This window comes from Rosa chinensis, chromosome 2 (assembly GCF_002994745.2).
Source record: "Rosa chinensis cultivar Old Blush chromosome 2, RchiOBHm-V2, whole genome shotgun sequence".
Lineage (NCBI taxonomy): Eukaryota > Viridiplantae > Streptophyta > Magnoliopsida > Rosales > Rosaceae > Rosa > Rosa chinensis.
In genome coordinates this window covers 64,538,013-64,557,108 of record NC_037089.1, presented here as the reverse complement: position 1 = coordinate 64,557,108, position 19,096 = coordinate 64,538,013, and the positions used below count along the sequence as shown (strand labels likewise).

The window sequence follows — 19,096 nt, the reverse complement described above, 5'->3', positions numbered from 1 at the left end:
ACTATAAGAAGAACAAAAACGATGAAGAAAAACTCGATGAAACTATACCATGTATTTCTTGGTCTTAATTTTGCTCATGGGAAGAAAATTTATTAGGATTTGGTAATGGGAACCTCAAATGTTTTGAAGTTAATTAACGTGCAGCACAAAAATCAATAATAGAGTTGGAAGGTATTATCGTGCAGAAATTTCTGACCATATATAGAAGTAGGCTTCATTGACCAAAAGAAAGAACAAAGGCTTCCAAGTCCTACATGCTCTACAATAGCTAATTTGAAAACATATTTTGCTTAGTCGACCTTGCAATAGTTTTTATCCATCATATTGTTCTACATGTGTAGTTATACAAATAATCTAGATAACTGACAGGCAAACTCATCAGAACAAAAAAGATCAAGTCAAATTGAGCTGCCATAAAGAAGAGATGGAGGTAATTTTAATCGTAGACAAACTAATATTTCCAAAAAAATGCGCACAATTTGTATTCACAAGCCAACCTGAAGAAACATATCATTCCAAAAGAATTACAATAAACAATGAACTGACATGAATCCTGTGAATACTAGAGCTTGCTAGATTGGTTTAACCTTGAAAACCTTTGGTTTGGACTTTTTGATCATCCAGTACTCCTCAAAATCCTTAGCTTCATATGGGATCCTTAAAACCCCATCATTGCAGAAACCATATTCCTCAGCTGAACTATACAGCAGCTCCATAAATTCTTGATGTCCAAGCAATTTGGTATGAACCATGAACCGCCGAAAATCGCCATCGACTCCGACACAAACAGGCACATAACCTCTAGGAGTCGTAACTGGAGTGCTCGATCTCAGTCTCTTGTTCACTCCAATAATCTGGCTCAACTTACTGCCTCTAATCCCCATGGTAACCAAACCCTCTAAAGCTTCATTTGGATAATTTCTATTTGGAATTTATATCGCTCCCTTGAAAGTACAGAATTAAGTACTTCTGCGTACCTTGCTATGATATCCTACTGCTTTGTCCCCGGCCATAAGACGTTGATTAACATTTTTTTTTTTCTGTCATTAACTCAATGATTGTGACTTTTTCAATTTAATTTGTTAATGAAAATGTGCATTGTCTTTTAAGGAGGCAACACACCGTGACTACAAAGTTGATAATAGCTCAATAATTTTCTTCTTCAGCAACTACTATTATTTTGGTCTTTCAGTATCATCTTCATTAATCTGCTTTTGTCTTTGCCATTTGAAATCAAGTGAAACTTGTGAATGGGTCAATCAGACGATGACTAAACAATTCTTAATTCATTGCCGACCCTCTATCTACAAATTTAAATATACATCCAATTGCTAGGTGTTTACTATCTAATGTGTATCTAGAAGTTTAAATAATTAAGCAACTAATGATTGCCATATGTTCCTTATACCAAAAAAAAAAAAAATGATTGCCATATATATATGTTTGCTTGTGTTCACATTCATCTCCAAGACCAAGTACAAGCAAGATGGGTACCTGGATGAAGTTAACAGGGTTCGGAGACAAAGCTTAAGTTAACAAGTAGTACGTTGAGCTATATATTGGTTAGTTATTCCTTAAACTGAATTAACGAAATTGACAAGTAATCTTGTACTTTACTTACCGAATCAAGCAAGGAACCTGGAACTGGGAGGAATTGGGAGGTTTTTGCTCTTATATAAAAATTTTGAGGAGGAAATTGTTCAATAAATTAGCGCAAACTAATACAAATATTGCATCTTGCTTTGACAAGCAAATCAAGCAACCATAACGGCTTATACAACCGTAAAAGGAAAAATTCTTGAACAGTATATATGAAAATAAAATTCATTAAATAAATCGGTCAATCTTTGAAATTTTGACTAAACAAGCGTAGTTGGCAGTTTGGCACATGGGTCTTACAAAAGGTACACATGGTTCATACGTCACCAAAATTATGTGAGCTTCGAGGATGACACATGTCAAAACACGAGTAATCCATTGATTGGATGACGCGGAACCATCAATTGTGGAAGCGTCAATTTATTGGTGATTGATTGTTGCTTGAATTAAACATTTAAAGCGGATCAATCGTATTAAACAGATTGATCTCGATGAAAATCAAGCATCAAATACAAATATCAATACGATTAAATTGTTTAATTTTGATTGAAATCAAGTATTAAATTCAAATATCAATCAAATTAAATTGTTTAATTCTGATTGAAATCAAGTATTAAATTCAAATATCAATCGGATTAAATTGTTTAATTCTGATTGAAATCAGGCATTAAATCAAATCGAAATTGATTGACATATTTCTTAAATAAAATGTAATTAAATCAATCAATTAAAACTGATTGATTTAATTACACAATTACGGAATGTGATTAATGCTATTTCATCATGCATTCCAAATTGAGGGAGACGACAACACTATAAATACCCCCTCTCAAATCAAGAGGGGAGGACGACAGATAGACGCAAGCAGACAGAAGAAAGCTCTTCAAAGCTCAGAAGTCTCCCAAACTCATGAAGAACCATCAAGCTGCCAAATAGCCGGTCTCTTTAGCTCACCGACTTCAGACAAACAAAGGAAATCACCTGCAAACTCAGAAGTCGTCAAACTCACGGAAAATCAACAAGCACCAAGCAAACATGCCAATTCATCCGCCATCAAAGCCATACTCGCCACGTGACACCTCTTGTGGTTCAAGTTTGATCAAGATCAAGCCTCTACAGCCCTTGATCATCCGTCGTATTCAACAAATTAAGTAAATCTTTTACAAGTTCTTCATCAAGCTCGTGGAGAATCAACAAGCACCAAACACACGTGTTGGTTCATCCCTTACCAAAGCCGAATAAGCCCACCACGTGACATCACTCGTTGCCTAAATCCGATCAAGATCAAGCCTCTACAGCCCTTGGTCAATTGTCTTCTTCAAATCGTCAACATAACAAGAAGTTTACACTACAACCGTTCGATTCAAGATCAAGTGCTTGCCACCCTTGGATCATATCACAGTCGGAGATAGAATCAGAGGAGATTCTTGTAAAAGAACACCTACAGAGATTGTAACCCTCAAATTCATTAATAAAAATATATATTATTTTGTACACGTGTCCTTCTTTCATTCGTTGCAGGATTTTCGTGTTTACAACTGTTTAAAGAAAACTAAATTAGGAGAAAATTGAGTCGTTCTTTCATTAATAATAGTGGCCTCTATATATAGAGGATTACAAAACATAGAATCAGAGTTGTACAAGGAAAGATAATCGTACAATTAATCGAATATCTATAAATATCTCCGAGAATATCTCTAATTTAAAACTCTATTACAACTAGAGCAAGTAACCTAGAGTTTGGGCTAGACACATATTCTGGACTTACTTGAACACTCCCCCTTGTGTCACCCAAACATGGTGCTCCTCTCGTTGCCTCATTAAAAACATTGCCGAGTAACAAAAACCCTGTGGGACAAAAATAACCTCGGTCGAATGGGAAAAAGAGCACAACACACCCTTCACGTTTTGAGACCATACATGTAGATATCTCCCTCTGATGTCTGCATCTCCTCCTGATGACTACGGTCATGGGAGTTTGGAAAACTTCCGCAAATGATGCTACCAACATATTTCTCGAAAGTGGAATTTAGGCAATGACTTAGTGAGCAAGTCTACCACACTAACCTCAAATCAATCTAGTTTACTTTGATCTTAAGGAGAGTCTATTGTTGTTGATTATGCTTGGTGTTGTCGCTTTTGATGTAGCCATGCTTCATTTATTCAAAACAAGCAGCATTATCCGAAGATGCTCATAGGCTCATCTGTAGTAGACTTCAAACCACAATTGCTCGAACATGAGTAATTATGGATCCAATCCATATACATTCATGAAGAGCAATAATCTCTGCATTGTTCGAAGATATAGCGACTAGGGTCTGTTCAGTAGACCTCCAAGATATCACGGTCTTTACCCATGGCGAACACTTAACCAGTTTGAGAAGACTTTTGTGCGGGTCAGAGAGATACCCAACATCAGCAAAACCTTCCAAAACACATGTTGTTTTGGGATGGAGATAGTGGACGCAGGCCAGTGTTTGTGGAGTTCCTGGTGTGTGATGGGTCCAAATCCATCATCTCTCTGCAGGGATGAAACAATCCCATATCAATCGTACATCTCAAGTACCGAAAGATATCTTTTACATCAATCAAATGACGTTGTGTTGGTGCAGAGCTATAACTAGCTAACAAGTTCACAACATATGAGATGTCCGGTCTTGTGCATTGAGTTAAGTACAATAATGCACCTATTGTACTTAAGCATGACATTTTTGCCTTTAGCAAGTCTTCGTCATCATTCTTTGGATAAGAGGATTGATTACATGCATTTATATGCATGTAATTGTATCTAAAACACTATAAATAAGTTAATCCTCAAGTCAATTATTATATAATTAATCTATTTTTCTTTATTGTGTAGGAAATAAGCGGAATTGCGGAAATGGAGAGAAAGTGATGGGAAATTGAAGCAAAATGGAGTTTACGAGAAAAAGATGAAATTGCGGGTCCAGTCAACCATCGTAAATGTCAGCGAGTTAAGTGAAACATGACTACTCCTTTGATGGTGGGTGTGAAAACATATTGAGATCGCGTGAAAGAGTTATATATATAATATATACATATATAATATATATATATATATATATGTATATATATATATATATATATATATATAAATGGAGGGAGAATAGGGAAATAGAAAAGAAAAAAAAAAAAAAAAAAAGAAGGATGAAATTGGCTACATGTTGCTCTTTTAATTAAGCAATGCTTAATTATACTTTGCTGCACCTTTTCTTTTCTCACGCACGCGGCACGAGAGAGCATCAATTTTCTCTTCCTCTCTTGCTGGCAGCCACACACCGAGATGACATGCACCAATCAATCTCAACCATTAAATTCACACTTTTTCTTCTCCATCAAGGAGGGCCATCCATTTTATCCTCTATTGGAACACATGCAGCATATATATTCACTCTAACCTGCAGTAACCAGAAGACACCACCAAACCCATCCCATCCCTTCTTCTCTCTTCTTCTCCAACAGACCACGACCTCACCTCATTCCATATACATTCTTCTTCCCATTCTGCCGCACACCACCACCAAGACCCCAGCTCCATTATACTCTCTCTCACCCTACACCCAAAACCACCCCTCCACACCATTTCTTCTCCTTACCAAGATTTATTTTCCTCCTCACTAAGATTTATTTTCCTCCTCACCAAGATCCAACATCACCTCACCAAAATTCCATCAAATCCTCATCAATTTCTCAAAGAATTTCAAGAGGCATCAAGATTTGAGATTAGTATAGTGAGAAACCATAAATCAAGGCTTATCATAATTGCTCTATAGCAATTTGTGACTTGTTCTTGTTACTTTTCACTCCTCTTCACCTTTACCTCTTTAATTGATATATATTGTTGTTTATTTGAGGATGGGTTGTGAGTAGTCTATTTAGGAAGCTAGGGTTTGAGCCCTAGCATGAATTTAATGTAATAAATATGTTTTGATTTAATGGTTTTCAATTTCGTGTTTGGCATATGTTCTATTCTATAATATTTGACTTAGATGCATACTTAGGAGCTTGATTAACTCTTGAATGTGTAGATGAGCATGTCTAGAACGAATTAGGGGACCTAATCACTTCTCTAATTTATGGCTAGGACACTAGTTTAGAACATGGTTAGTTACAATACCAATTTCGATTGCCGTATTGGCTAGCTTGAGAACCTTGATTCTAGGACTCTTCGCCTTTTGGTGCAACTAGAGGCCCTACAAGGCTCTAGATTGTCCCAATTGAGTTTCTATGACCCTTGATCCAGAGTAGGAATACCCTTTAAGGAATATAATGACCCATGAGCCTTGCAAATCCTTGGGTACGGTTCTTGATGCCACTATGAATTGAATGACCATTGTCGGAATATATTTGTGCATTAAATTTGGCTAGGAGATACCCTAGTAACCTAATTTCCATTTCTTGATTAGTTTCTATTATCTTTAATTTTAATTTTAATTTTCAATTGTTAATTTTATTTTCTTCGCAATTAAAAAAATCAAATTTCACAAACCACTTTCATTGTCCATACCATTTGGTTGTGAGTTTCCGAATTTATTTGTGGTTCTCTTGACCAATTTTAGGCTTGGTTGTTCCGAGCCGGGCATGTAAATAGCTTGGTGCTATTTTTCTAGGTTTTGTTTGTTAAATTGTTGGTAACTTAGTAATCGGCATAACCAAGGATTAAAGTTAGCTTTTCAATCCCCGTGGTACGATAATTTCGGGTTCAAATATTTCCCACTTCTTTGATGACCGTGCCCTTATTGAGCGTAAGTTGCATTTAAGCACACAAATCAAGGATCATTTTCAGGATCAAGATTACAGACGATCATGGGGGTGCTTGAAGGCTCGACTTTGTCAAAATGCCTAAGCATCTATCAACACGATGCTCAAGTTCCAAAACGAGACATAATCGTATTCTCCCAAAATCCTTCATCTCAAACTCAGATTTCAAGTGTTCAGCCATTTCCAAGTGTTCAGCCATTTCCCTTAACTCTTTAAGGGTTTCCAATGAAGATCAAGTCCAACATGAACCGCGATAGAATCCAAAACTTGTTATGGAAACACGCATACATATACCTTCTCAATCAAATAGTCACTTTAGTGAGCGTTTCAACCTTATTTCAAATATGCTCTTTGGTCTAGAGCCACTTGACTTGGGTAAATGAAGTCCACCATGAACCTTCATGTATATTTCGTATCTACATTCCCAAAGAGATACGTAGTGACCACATTTGTGAGCTACATGTTCAGTTATTCAGAAACTACTATACTAACAGGGTAGTGGAGTGCAATGACATTCATTACGAGAGAATATGTCTCATCGTAGTCGATTCCAGGGCATTTTGCAGAAGCATTGCACCATAAGGCAAGATTGCTATCTCTTCTACTCATCATGCTTTCTAACAAAGACCCATTAGTCAACATGTGTTATGTTAGGAGGTGTTGGCATCACTGCTTCAAAAACCTTCCTCTTCGTCAGAGAAGTCAACTTAACCTGGATCGCATCTTTCCATTTAGGCCAAATTTGTCTACACTGGCATTCATTCATCAACGGAGCGTGATTCGATATCATCAAACTCAACAAACTCATGCACAACGAATTGAGTGATTACATCATCAATTATGATGGAGTTTCTATCGCACGTCTCATGTACACTAGTGTAATTTTCATAGAGCTCTATATTCTCAGGAATATGTTCTGACGTTGAGGCGTCCCCTAATGATAACCATAATCCGGAAGATTCTCATGAGATGGATTTTGAGTCTTGATGATCAAAGGATTGGAATGTGCCAAAGTATCCTTCGAACCCACGGGCTTCCCACACATCATAGCTAGGGCCATGGCTTATAACACCAAAAAGAGTGGCTCTTTGGTGTCATGTCTATCTCTGTGTAGGATGGCACTATGTCCTCTTGTAGGGACGTCCATCCTTACAGGCATGTTTGCAGCATATTTGTGTGATCTCGTCACATTAATGAGGATCGACATAAGACATAGTGGGGACATGCCACGACAATTCTTGTCGTTCCTGCTGAACATTCGTATTCTTATCTCCCCCTAACGACGTGAATATTGTCTTAGCAAAGTGACATCCGTAAATCTAGCGGTAAAGAGATCGCCTAGCAAGGGCATTAAGTGGCAGGCGATTGTTGGAATCTCAAATCCAACGTAGTTGCCCATTCTTCTATAAGGACCCATCATAGAACGCTGTGGCGGCGAAATTGGCACATAAATGGCACACTCAAATATGCGTAAGTACGATACTTGTACCCAGTCACTAGCTATAACGCAGAGGTAGATTGAGTGGCGGTGGGTCGTAGAAGAATTAGCATAGCTGCATGCGATATTGCATCACCCCAAGCGGATATAAGGAAATTGGTGCACATTACCAATGTCCGGACCACCATCGTAGTCATTTACGCAAGACCATTTGGGTGTGTATATGGGAATATGATGTCCAACATCAGTCCCATTGTAATAACCATCAAAAGTCCTCGATGTAAACTCTCTAGCATAGTCAAATCCAATTGACTGAATAGGATGATTCGGAGATTAAGCCCGTTGTCATATGATATGTGCTAGGAATGCAGCATAAGCAACATTACAAGTGGAAAATGGCACAACACGTGACCAGCGTGTTTGCGTGTCAACCAATATCATGAGATATTTAAATGTCCGTAAGTTGGTTGAATTAGTCCACAGAATCCCCATGGATTCTATGTAAGAACAGAATGAGAATTTTCGTATCCTTTACATAGGACAGTCTCAGTCCTAATTTCCCTAAGGAATAGGCTTTGTAAAAAGAGCAAGAGGCTTTAGAAGTAACCTATTAGGATTGGGCCTGAGCGTCTGAAACGCTATTTGAAGCAAAGTTGGTGATTTCAGCATCACCTAGGGTGCCATCACCATGATGGACGCCATCCATGGCGTTATGAATAAGGACTGTGCCAGCCCTAGGGTGGTAGTGGACGGTGGCAGTGCCCTAGGCAGCAGCAGCAGTCACACTTAGTCCATGAATCAACTTTTGATTCATGCTTCATTTTGCTCGAGAGAATGGACATCCACGTGAAGTCTTTAGTAGACGGATCATCATATCAGGACTAGGATGACCTATCCTGCCGTGACAAAGCCAATATGTGTTTGAATCCAAGAGATCGTCTCTCATAAATTTATTGGATTTAATAGCTCGAATTTAATAGCTCGAATAGTGACATAGAGTCCACTAAAGAGACACATAAACTTCTCTGAGATACGCCTTTGTTCGCAATTGTTAGAGGTATTGCAAAGGAACTCACTTTCGTTCTCTACATGCATTTTCGCGTGGAATTTGTTGGCTATTCATAGGTGCGATTTGCCCTAGGAGAGTAAAGAGTTTCTGTGATAGTAATCAAGGTGTCATTTGGCAAGGGGAACTTGGGCTATTCCATGTCCTTTAATTAATATTGATGGCCCAGCCATTGTAGTCACAAAGTAATATGCTCGGAATCAAAATGGAGTCATAATGAAAAGAACTCGAAATTTTATTCATAAGCCAACAGAGTACATCATTGTCTCTTAACCATTAGGAGAATCTAATCCAAATGCTAGCTAATGCAAAACAAAAGTAGTCGTTTGACTTCTTTCAGTAACTCTAAAGTAAATATGACATATCCTGCCGTGACAAAGCCAATATGTGTTTGAATCCAAGAGATCGTCTCTCATAAATTTATTGGATTTAATAGGTCGAATTTAATAGATAGAATAGTGACATAGAGTCCACTAAAGAGACACATAAACTTCTCTGAGATACGCCTTTGTTCGCAATTGTTAGAGGTATTGCAAAGGAACTCTCTCAAAACCTTCCTAGACATCATACTCATTTTGGATGAGCCTATATGAAGAAAAACTAAACCAATGACATTTACTACAAAGTATATGGCAATTGCCTATTACATCTCTTAGAAAAATAAAGACTTAAACAGAATTGGCAATCTATTGATCCCAGCCAGATTTGTAGTTTTCAACCCTTCACTCTACATCATCTTCTTGATCTTCTTGTTCCACATAGTGAGCTTCTCTTGCTACACAATATGCTTTGTAGGCGGTGATAATTTCTTCACTAGCTCTACAAATGTGTGCCTAATGATTGGATACTCCACATCGAGAACATACATCTCTTTGCTCAGACTTCATTGATTGAGGCACTTTTAAATCGTCATTTAGATGGCTCTTAGTGTTGGTGGCACCACCAACATGACCAGAGGCGTTGCCTCCCTTTCTCTTTCCATGTTGACCTCTTCAGTTCTGTGTTCGCCTATTTTGCCAGTTACCTTCCCATGTTGAGCGATTATATGGACAAGGATGTCCAGAAGTATCCCTAAGATTAGGGTTTAGGTCTTGTCGCCCTCTCTTAGGGGTGCAACTATAATTGGACTCTAGAATATGTTTTGTTTCCACGGATCTTGAATTATAGTTCTTCACAAGAATGTTGTCATTCATAGCTCCAATGAGCTCATGAAACCTTGTGATCTGTTCTACAGTAACATCGATTCGATAATTCTTAGCAACCATCAATGCAGAGATGGGGAAGGTAGAGAGAGTCTTCTCAATCAACATCGCATCTGTGATCTCTTTACCACAGAATTCCATTAAGGATTTAATGCGAAGTGCTTCCGAGTTGTAGTCAAAGACTAACTTGAAATCACAGAAGCGGAGGTTGTGCCATCTCACTTCAAGGTCAAGAAGCAGGGAGTCACGGAAATTGCCAAATCTTTCTTCGAGTGAGACCCACAGCCTTCTGAGGTCTTCTTCATTCATACACATATAGTGGAGCGAATCACCCATATAACGAGACATTAGGATGATGGCTTTCGCCTTATTTGCCTCTAAGGCTGCTCTATTTGCTTCCAAAGTTTGAGCTTGCTCAACAGTTAGCATGTCCTGGTTAGGCTTGAGAATAGTATCAAGGATTCCATCGGCCTTGAGATGTTGGCAGACATCACGAAGCCACCTGTGATATCCAGAGCCAGTTGTTCCCAATGGAGCAAAGTCCAATTTGTTTTGGTTACTCATCCTGAAAGAGAACAAGAAAAATGGTTAGTTTCAGAGCGGAAAAAGCTACCACGAAAACACACTACAAGAAATTTGGGTATATGCAACGGATTTATATGCAAGGAGTCAAAATTCCTTGCAATTGGTTGACTTATACAAAGAATTTTGTGAATCCTTGCATCTAGCTGTTTGAGTTTGCAAGGAATGCAACAATTCCTTATACTTGGTCTTCTCAAATCTAAAAAATGGTAAATTCCTTGTATATAGATTTAGAATCCTTACAATTATTGCTGGGTGGGATTTTTTAGCGCTCTCCAAACCACAATTGCAAAGATCTAACTCGCTTCCTTGTTTTTATTTGTGGATGCTCTCAGAGCCTTAATCACTCGACTGACTCTAGTTAGAAAAAGAAAAAACACAAGTTCTCTCTGGTCTTTCTAAATCAATGAAGAATACACCCAAAACACTAAAACCCCAAATCCAACTGTCAGTGGCGAAAATGGGCTAGTCGATCGAGCTAGGCGTGAGGGTGAAAATCGGTCGACTAGGCAAGCTGGGTGGTTCCTAGGCGGGCTGACGGTGCGCGGTGAGTCTGGGTTTCTATAATTCTCTTAATTTCTGTATCTGGGTCTTCACTCTTCAATCAATTTATGGGTTCCTCTTAATTTATGCTTCTGGGTATTCAACTTTCAGTCTTCAAGTCTGGATTTGGCTCGAACTCTATTAGGTGAAGAAGCTTCGATTTCAGTTTTCGACTCGATTTCGGAAACTTCAAGCTTGGTAAGTTGCTGCCATCTTTCTTGCTTCGATTTCTGGGTTCGAATTGCATCTGTTACTTTTTCTATACGCTATACATACGACTTTGTTCCCTGTGGTAGCCTATGAACTTTTTTGAATTAGATATAGAAGAATTGAATTCTTTGGTTTAGGATTATTGACATATCTAAAAGTAGGGGTTTGGTTTCGATTTTGATTTTGATTGAAATTGAGATTTTATTGATTTCGATAGGTTATTGAAAGGGTTTTCATATTTTTATTTTTGCAGGCAATCGAAGAGCTGAGTTTTTGCAGGCAATGGAAGTCTTACTTTATATATAAGAGATTAAAGCCAAAGCACCCACCGAGGCCTCTCCATTTTCATTGCTTCAGTCTCTCCAAACTAAAAACTCCCACTCTCATGTAAATACCGATTTCTGATTCTCCTTTATGCTCTGTTTAGCTGCCTAGGAACATAAAGAAATATGATTTTGGTTGCACAACACTTGGTAATTCATCCAAGTTTGGTTTCCGATTAAATGTTTCAATTTTCTTGCCTCAACAACTGAAATAAATGAGTATACTTATAGACTATAAACAACTCTCAGGTATCCCGACCTGCAAAACCCATCAGTCGAAACCTTTATATTTAAACATTGTTAGGCAGATTTCTCCAAGGGATTAGATTAGATAATCATATGTCTTCACCTAGCTTTATAATATCTTACTCTTCAAGTTTTGTTCTTATGCCTTTGCTTTTATTGTGCATCTTCCATTGGTTTATGGTTTATATTGTTTGAGTGTTGGTGTTAAACAGAGTTCGTAATTAATGAATTTAAAGAATGAACTAATGGAAATTGATTTGCAGTTGCAAAGGCGGTACAACAAATTACAAAGAAATGACGTTCTGCCAGAGTGGAGGAAAGTTCAGACTTCTTGGACATGAAGTAAAATGTTGGTTGCATAGCACATATCTGTTCCAATCTGGCAACTGTCGTATCTCAAGAAGAAATAAGGTTTTAACACACTTGATTATCTAACACACTTCATATTCTAACTGTTTTTTGCTTTATTTTATCTGACCATATAGTGATATATAGTTACGTAAAACTAAAATTCAGTTGCTTCTAGCTATGCATATCGAAAATAACTTGGTAGTGCAAGGAACAACATATGTTCTACAAAAGAGAGCTAAACCTAGATAAAGACAAAGTTGTCCTGATACTTCTTTGTTTGAGTCTATCATACCTCTGATTATAAACTGAATTTCAAGGCCAAGTTAGTGTTTGATTGATAAAACGCCAACTGCAAGAATTCCTATATTCTGCAAAGGAACAACAAATTTTCTGAATCTGCAGGGAGTGTCCACCAACTTCATTGTTTTTGTGTAATCATTTTAGCATATGGTTTACTGGTGAGAAAAGTTATGTGCAAGGTTCTTCAATAAATTTGGAGAAGGGTGCTCGCAAATTCTATCATTTCTGCTAATGAAAGTATTTCCAAAACTTTGACATAGTTTTACCTCAAATCAATTACAACTGCATTCCATCTAATAAATCCCATAGCTAGCGATAAAGCTTTGAGAATCATGCTTTTTCTCTTGCTGAGCAGTTATTTCTCGCACTTTCTAAATCCAAAGAAACATACCATTGACATGGATAAATCATACTGTGGCTACCGTACGTAGTAATGATTATAAACTTTATGTATAAAACATTTCCAGTTGTCTTTGTTGTTGTTTTGTATATTGTATTGGTTATGGATTTCAGTGGTATAATGAAGTGATACCATTGTTGCTTTATTCCGATGTTTCGGTAATGGGTATGTGATTTTTAGAGACTTTCTCTTTCTGTTCCTTCTTAGTCAGTCAGTTCAAATTTTGCTAATCCAACTCAACGCAGACGCAGTCCGTTTCATATTTCATTTGCACACTATATATACTAGCTACCTAATGTCAGTGTATATATGTTTTCTACAGATCAATCGACTTTGGTCCAATCTTGAAGCTTTAATTACCAGCCGAGTTCAAATCTTCTTCATTTGCTTCTCAGATCAACACTACTCAAACCCAGACTCCATTACAGATTTATTAGTTGAGGTAAATCCCCATTTCCTTCTTTCCAGTTCTTTCTATCCTCGATCATATTTTCATTTTGTGTTCCATCATGATTATATATTGTTGGTTTCTTTAATCCACAAGATCGATCCCTTTTTTCTCTTTTCATTTTGTTTTGTGTTCATATTTTTTTCCTTTATTCGTAGCTGGAGAAAGCTGCACTATTTGATGAGTATTTTGTTAACAGAAAGCTGTATCCAAATGTTGATTTCTACTCTGGTTCAGATATAGGTACTTGTCCTTGTATAAAGATATGAAAGCTTGTAGGTTCCTATTTGTAATTGGTAAGAAAGTATTGACTTCTTATTAAACATAGCAATCGGATTTCCAACAGAGTTCTTCCCAGTTTTGCTTGCAATCCCTCGAATGGCTGGTTACATGGCACACTGGAGAATCCCTGGGTGATTCTGATACTAAGATCATGAGGTCTGCACAGGTTAGTTCAATTATGTGTTCAGGCATCTTGAACATTGTTTTTTTTCTTTTTTCTCGAGTTATTGTAAATGAACTTATATGTCCTAATCATTAGTTACTTCTATGAGTGATCTGCCATGTTTCTGGCCATGCTGTTTCTCAGCTTTCCCATCTTCTGTTATTCAGGTATATATTGGGGAGTGGCTTCGGCACTATATGCCATTGAAAGAACGGACACTAAGCAAAGATGCAGACAAATTGTCTCAAGTTTCTGTTTCAAACGCCTCTAAGCGTCATTTGTCTGAATCTGGAACTAGAAGTGTTATGTGGTTAAGTGAAATACTGTTAAATTGTAATTTTTGATGTACAAACAAACTAATTAATTTTTTTAATTCAATGAATAAAAAAAAATCTGGAATGACAATTGGGGTATTTTCTTTTAGAGTGTTTCTATTGAGACCTCCAAATCTGCTCACTTGACCTCATTCATAATCGAATTATTAAATTACATATATAACCTACTATAAAATGACTATTAAGGACAATAATTATATCAAAAAAATATTATTTTTATTTCTCTAGACTTTCCAGTTCAATAATAATCAGATTGCATACTTTATTATTTTCCTTATCTATTTTCATTTTCCAATTTCACTACAAACTCATTAAAGCATTCATATATATTTAATAAGAACTAAAACTATGATTAAGATCATGTGACATAAAAATAAATGATATACATGTTGAACACATATTGTGAGGGAGAGCAAAATAAATCATATTATAACCTAAATCTAAGTCTATCTATTATATTTGTAAAAATAAAAAATAAAAAATAAAGAGCTAGCATTATAGAAAAACTAAAAAGTAAATATTAAATAATTAATCATGAGGTGCAGAAAATAGAGAAAAAAAAAACATTAAGAAAAAAATTAGGGAGCTTCTATTCATACCTCCAAAATTGGTATTTGGACCACTCTATTTTTCGAAGTAATAGTTGACTTTGTCAACTCATGTCAAATTACCAATAAAGACATTAATAAAGGAAAAAAAATCTCTTCTTATCTCTACGAACAATAATAGTCTTCGACTTGGGGAAAACTTTGTTCTCCAATGTAAACCCTAAAATATATATCGCCAAACGTTATTTAACGTCGTAGTCAAAATTTTCAGAATTTGACTGCTTCCCTCGTAAAATGAAGGATGAACTTCCAAAAAAAAAAAAATTCCTTTATCCAAGAACCTGTAATTCCACCAAAGTCGTCCATCATCCATAATCCCCAGATTCATGAGAAGTTATACCATGATCTAGGCAAAAAATAGCTACAGATTCATTCCATGCCATAAGACGCAAAACATAACTCCACATATAGGTCTCATATACAAAATCTGGAAGCAACATATTATGAAATACCTCATCACCCATATCAAATTAACGAAATGATCACTAACTTAATATGATGCTCCTCTTGAAGATCATAAAAAAAATTGGTATTCCTTCAGTTGCTCGCGCCCATTCCTCTATTACTCGTACATAAAGAATAAACTTCAAAAAAAAAAAAAATTGTTGCAATTCTAAATCTGTAAAAACTGAAGGAGGTTTAACTATTGATTTTTGAAAGTATAAATAGAATCTAAAAAAGAAAAAGGTTTTTCTTGATTTTATTGGAGGATGGGCATTATAGGAAAATTAGAGAGGTGTAGATAGCAAATTGGTTATTTGTAAAAGTAAGTTGGAGGTGTATTAAGTGGGGAGGTCCAAATGCCAAATTTAGAGGTATGAATAGAATGTTATTTTCTTGTTGATTAGAAATTATTTTTGATTTTTTTTATTGAATAAGAGATTTATGTTGTCTGATTAAGGAATATACATGTAATTAAGATTATAGAGTAATTAATCATTGAAATGACTAAGTTTTTTTATTTATTTTAAAGATAATAGTTTGTTTGCAAATTATATGAGTGAGGTTATTTAAGGAACTTTAGTGAGGTGTAGTGAGTAAATTTAGTATTTGAAAATTTGATAGGAGGTGCAAAAAGCATAGAGGTCAGGTGAGCAAATTTGGAGGTTCCAATAGAAAAACTCTTTCTTTTATTCAGTTTTTAATTTTTTTTTTTTAACTAAATGCAAGGAATGATATGCAAGGAATTCTCTTTGTATATCAGCTAACCACAGTTAACCTCAGGTGTTAATTCCTTGCATTTGAGATTAATAATTCCTTGCATTTGCAAACTCAAATGCAAGGAATTTTCAAGTTGTTGTATTTGCTCTTTTGCAAGGACTCAAATGCAAGGAAAATTCCTTGCATTTGGGTTAATGCAACGAATTTCCAGCTTTTTACAAGGAAAAAATTCCTTGAAAAAAGCCTTTTTTCAAGGAAAAAATTCCTTGAAAAAAGCCTTTTTTCTTGTAGTGACATATAAAATTTCTGAGAGTAGTCGCCTCTAAGAAATCCGATTCCAAGAGGTATTGGATTAGATCGAAACAATGACGTAAGTGGTCGATAATAAATTCTCTACAAACCCTAAATTTGGAGATCTCAACAAACTCCAAACTTGGAGTGAGCACGAACCCCCATAGTTCGGCCTAATTAGGTCTCCTCTATGATAAAGAAAGGGGGGGTAGAAGAAGGGAGTTTGCAAGTCCCCGAGAAAAAGAAGAGAAATACAATAAAAACTTCAAAAACGGGAACTAAAGGAACCTTTAAAACATACGTTGAAAAGTGTAGAAAATTGCCGGAATTTGGTCGTCGAAAGTTGTCACAGGAATTTGGTCACCAGAGGTGGCCTGAGCTTGGCGGTGGTTGGCTGGAATTGTTTGGTAGTGGGCTGCCCTTCATTTCCTGCCGGTTGTGGTCGATTTTTCTCTGGTTCTGGGTTTCTAGATTTAGGAAGCCGTTATTGACGAAATATTCCGGTAAAATTTGGACTGGAAGGATTCGAACCGGGCTGGAAACTTCTTTTTCTTCTGGGGGCCAGTTCTGTGCTTTTCCGGCCGGTTCCAATGATGCCGCTGGAGGTTCTGGGCTCCTGGGATCGAGATCTTTAAGGTGTGCGGCGGGGACTAAAAGAGTTTCAAGGTTTTGTATCTGGATTTAGGGTTTTGGCTATTAGGTTTTAGGGTTAGAACGTCGTGCTGATAACGTGTTTAAGAAAAACTAAATTGGGAGAGAATTGAGTCGTTCTTTCATTGATAATAGGGGTCTCTATATATAGAGGATTACAAGACAAAGAATCAGAGTTGTAAAATGAAAGATAATCGTACAATTAATCGAATATCTATAAATATCTCCGAGAATATCTCTATTTTAAAACCCTATTACAACTAAGTCAAGTAACCTAGAGTTTGGGTCAGACACATATTATGGATTTACTTGAATAATTATAGATTTTTTATTTTTTTTAATCATCTTTATCAAAGAAAATATGTGGCCTCAACTCTAGGCACAATGGTCTAGTGGTACGGTAACAATGGTAGCAGTTGGTCCGGCTAATGCTAAGAATTAAATGACCCCTTTCCTATATGAAAGAGGGAAGGACATTGATTCTCATCTATAAATACTATCGGTCCTAATACAAGAAGGCAAAAGCTTTCGCGCTCTGTGAAGATTCCTTTTCATCTCTTAGCTTCGAGTTCGTATCAAACTATCAATCAATTCGCCATGGCTCCCTTTGTTGCAGAGAGTACCAGCAATTCCATTGGCATAAAAAAAAAATCCTAGGCCGGAGAAAAGTCGAAATGAAGAAGGTAGAAGCACTTGACCACCGCCACGTCACTTTCTCCAAGCGCAAGAAAGGACTTTTCCAAAAAGCCGACCAACTCAGCAGCCTCACTGGCACCGAAATCGCGGTCGCGGTGGTCGTTGTTTCCGAATGCGGCAGGGTTTTTGGCTTCGGCACCCCAAGCTGTGACGCCATCACCGATCGTTACCTTGCCGGGTTTTCTTCTAACCAAAATGTCAATTGCATCAGTTGTCAAGACGATATTGGATCTATGAATGTGGAAAGCATTACTTCGACGAGTTTAAACTGTTCCCAAAATGACAATGTCCATTATCAAAAGGGAAAATCGTCTGTACAATACCTGACATTTTCCCCATTCTAAACTTCAAAACCTCACGTTCAGAAAATATCAGGACGGTACCTGAGGTTCTGACCCCAACCGAAGATCGGTACCTGGTGCCGTTACCTCCGTTACAAAAACTGACAGCTGGCATATTTTGATCATTAAATGACCAATTTACCCTTTTTTTTTAATTACTTTTTTTCTTTTCATATAATAATAAAAAAAAGCTTTTTATTTTATTTATTTATTTATTTTTTATACATGAATGCCAAGTGAAAAGGTCAGGAGGGTCGTAGGTGGGAAGGGCTCAGGCGGCGGCGGCGGGAAGGTTCAAGTGGTGGTTGGGCACCAGCAATTTCAAGGTGGCGCAGCAGCACAACAGCACTCCAGCAGAGTTGGTGAGTCACCATCACCATCACAGCAACAGCACTCCAGCTAGAAGAGTTAGTGAGTCACCATCACCATCACAGCAACAGCACTCCACCAGAATTGCTCGAGTGGTGGGAGTGGCTGGCTTCGATAGGAGGCGGCGGAGGAATTGGAAAGCCAACATTCATCAGCCACACAACCACAACCCCACACGACCCCATCCCAAAACCTTGTGATTCAAACAACACCCGTAGCAAATTTCAACACATAACACCACCAAAGTGGTTAAAAGAAAACAACTTGAGAAGATTTCCATGTCGATCACTTCAATTTCCCGAAACCTAGACAAAGCCAAGTCCTTGAGCAAGTCATTGGGTTTAAAGTTGGGTTCAACTCTAATTCAATACAGAGCAGAAAAAAGATGAGCTACTAGAGAAGATGGTGGACGGAGCTGGTTCACCGGCAAACTCGGCTGCTGGGATCATTGTCGCAGAGGGTGGAGCAGCTGGAGAGGGCTCTCATCAATGAGAGATTTAGGGAGGAAGAAGAGTTACAGGGAAGGGTTCTGGGTTTGAATGGGGCCGAGAGCGAGAGACCGGGGGGGGGGGGGGGGAATGATAGGGAGAGAGAAAAAGAAAATAGAAAAAAATGAATTAGATAAAAAAATAATATATTAAAATATGAAAAGACGAAAATATCCTTTAGCTGTCAATTTTTGTAACGGAGGTAACGGCACCAGGTACCG

The 19,096-nt window shown here is 37.3% G+C and overlaps 2 protein-coding genes across 2 annotated transcripts; one reads left to right on the top strand and one right to left on the bottom strand.

Moving 5' to 3' along the window:
- Positions 1–485: 485 nt before the first annotated feature.
- On the bottom strand, positions 486–884 carry LOC112184758 (auxin-responsive protein SAUR71). The gene is made up of 2 exons (XM_024322998.1): positions 588–884; positions 486–497 (listed from the first exon to the last, which is right to left on the bottom strand). The coding sequence occupies exons 1-2, from the start codon at positions 882–884 to the stop codon at positions 486–488; spliced, it is 309 nt and encodes a 102-aa protein (XP_024178766.1).
- Positions 885–17,655: 16,771 nt separating this feature from the next.
- LOC112184757 (agamous-like MADS-box protein AGL12) lies at positions 17,656–18,879 on the top strand. Its single transcript, XM_024322997.1, has 3 exons — positions 17,656–17,855; positions 18,256–18,380; positions 18,761–18,879. The coding sequence occupies exons 1-3, from the start codon at positions 17,656–17,658 to the stop codon at positions 18,877–18,879; spliced, it is 444 nt and encodes a 147-aa protein (XP_024178765.1).
- The last annotated feature ends 217 nt before the right edge of the window (positions 18,880–19,096 follow it).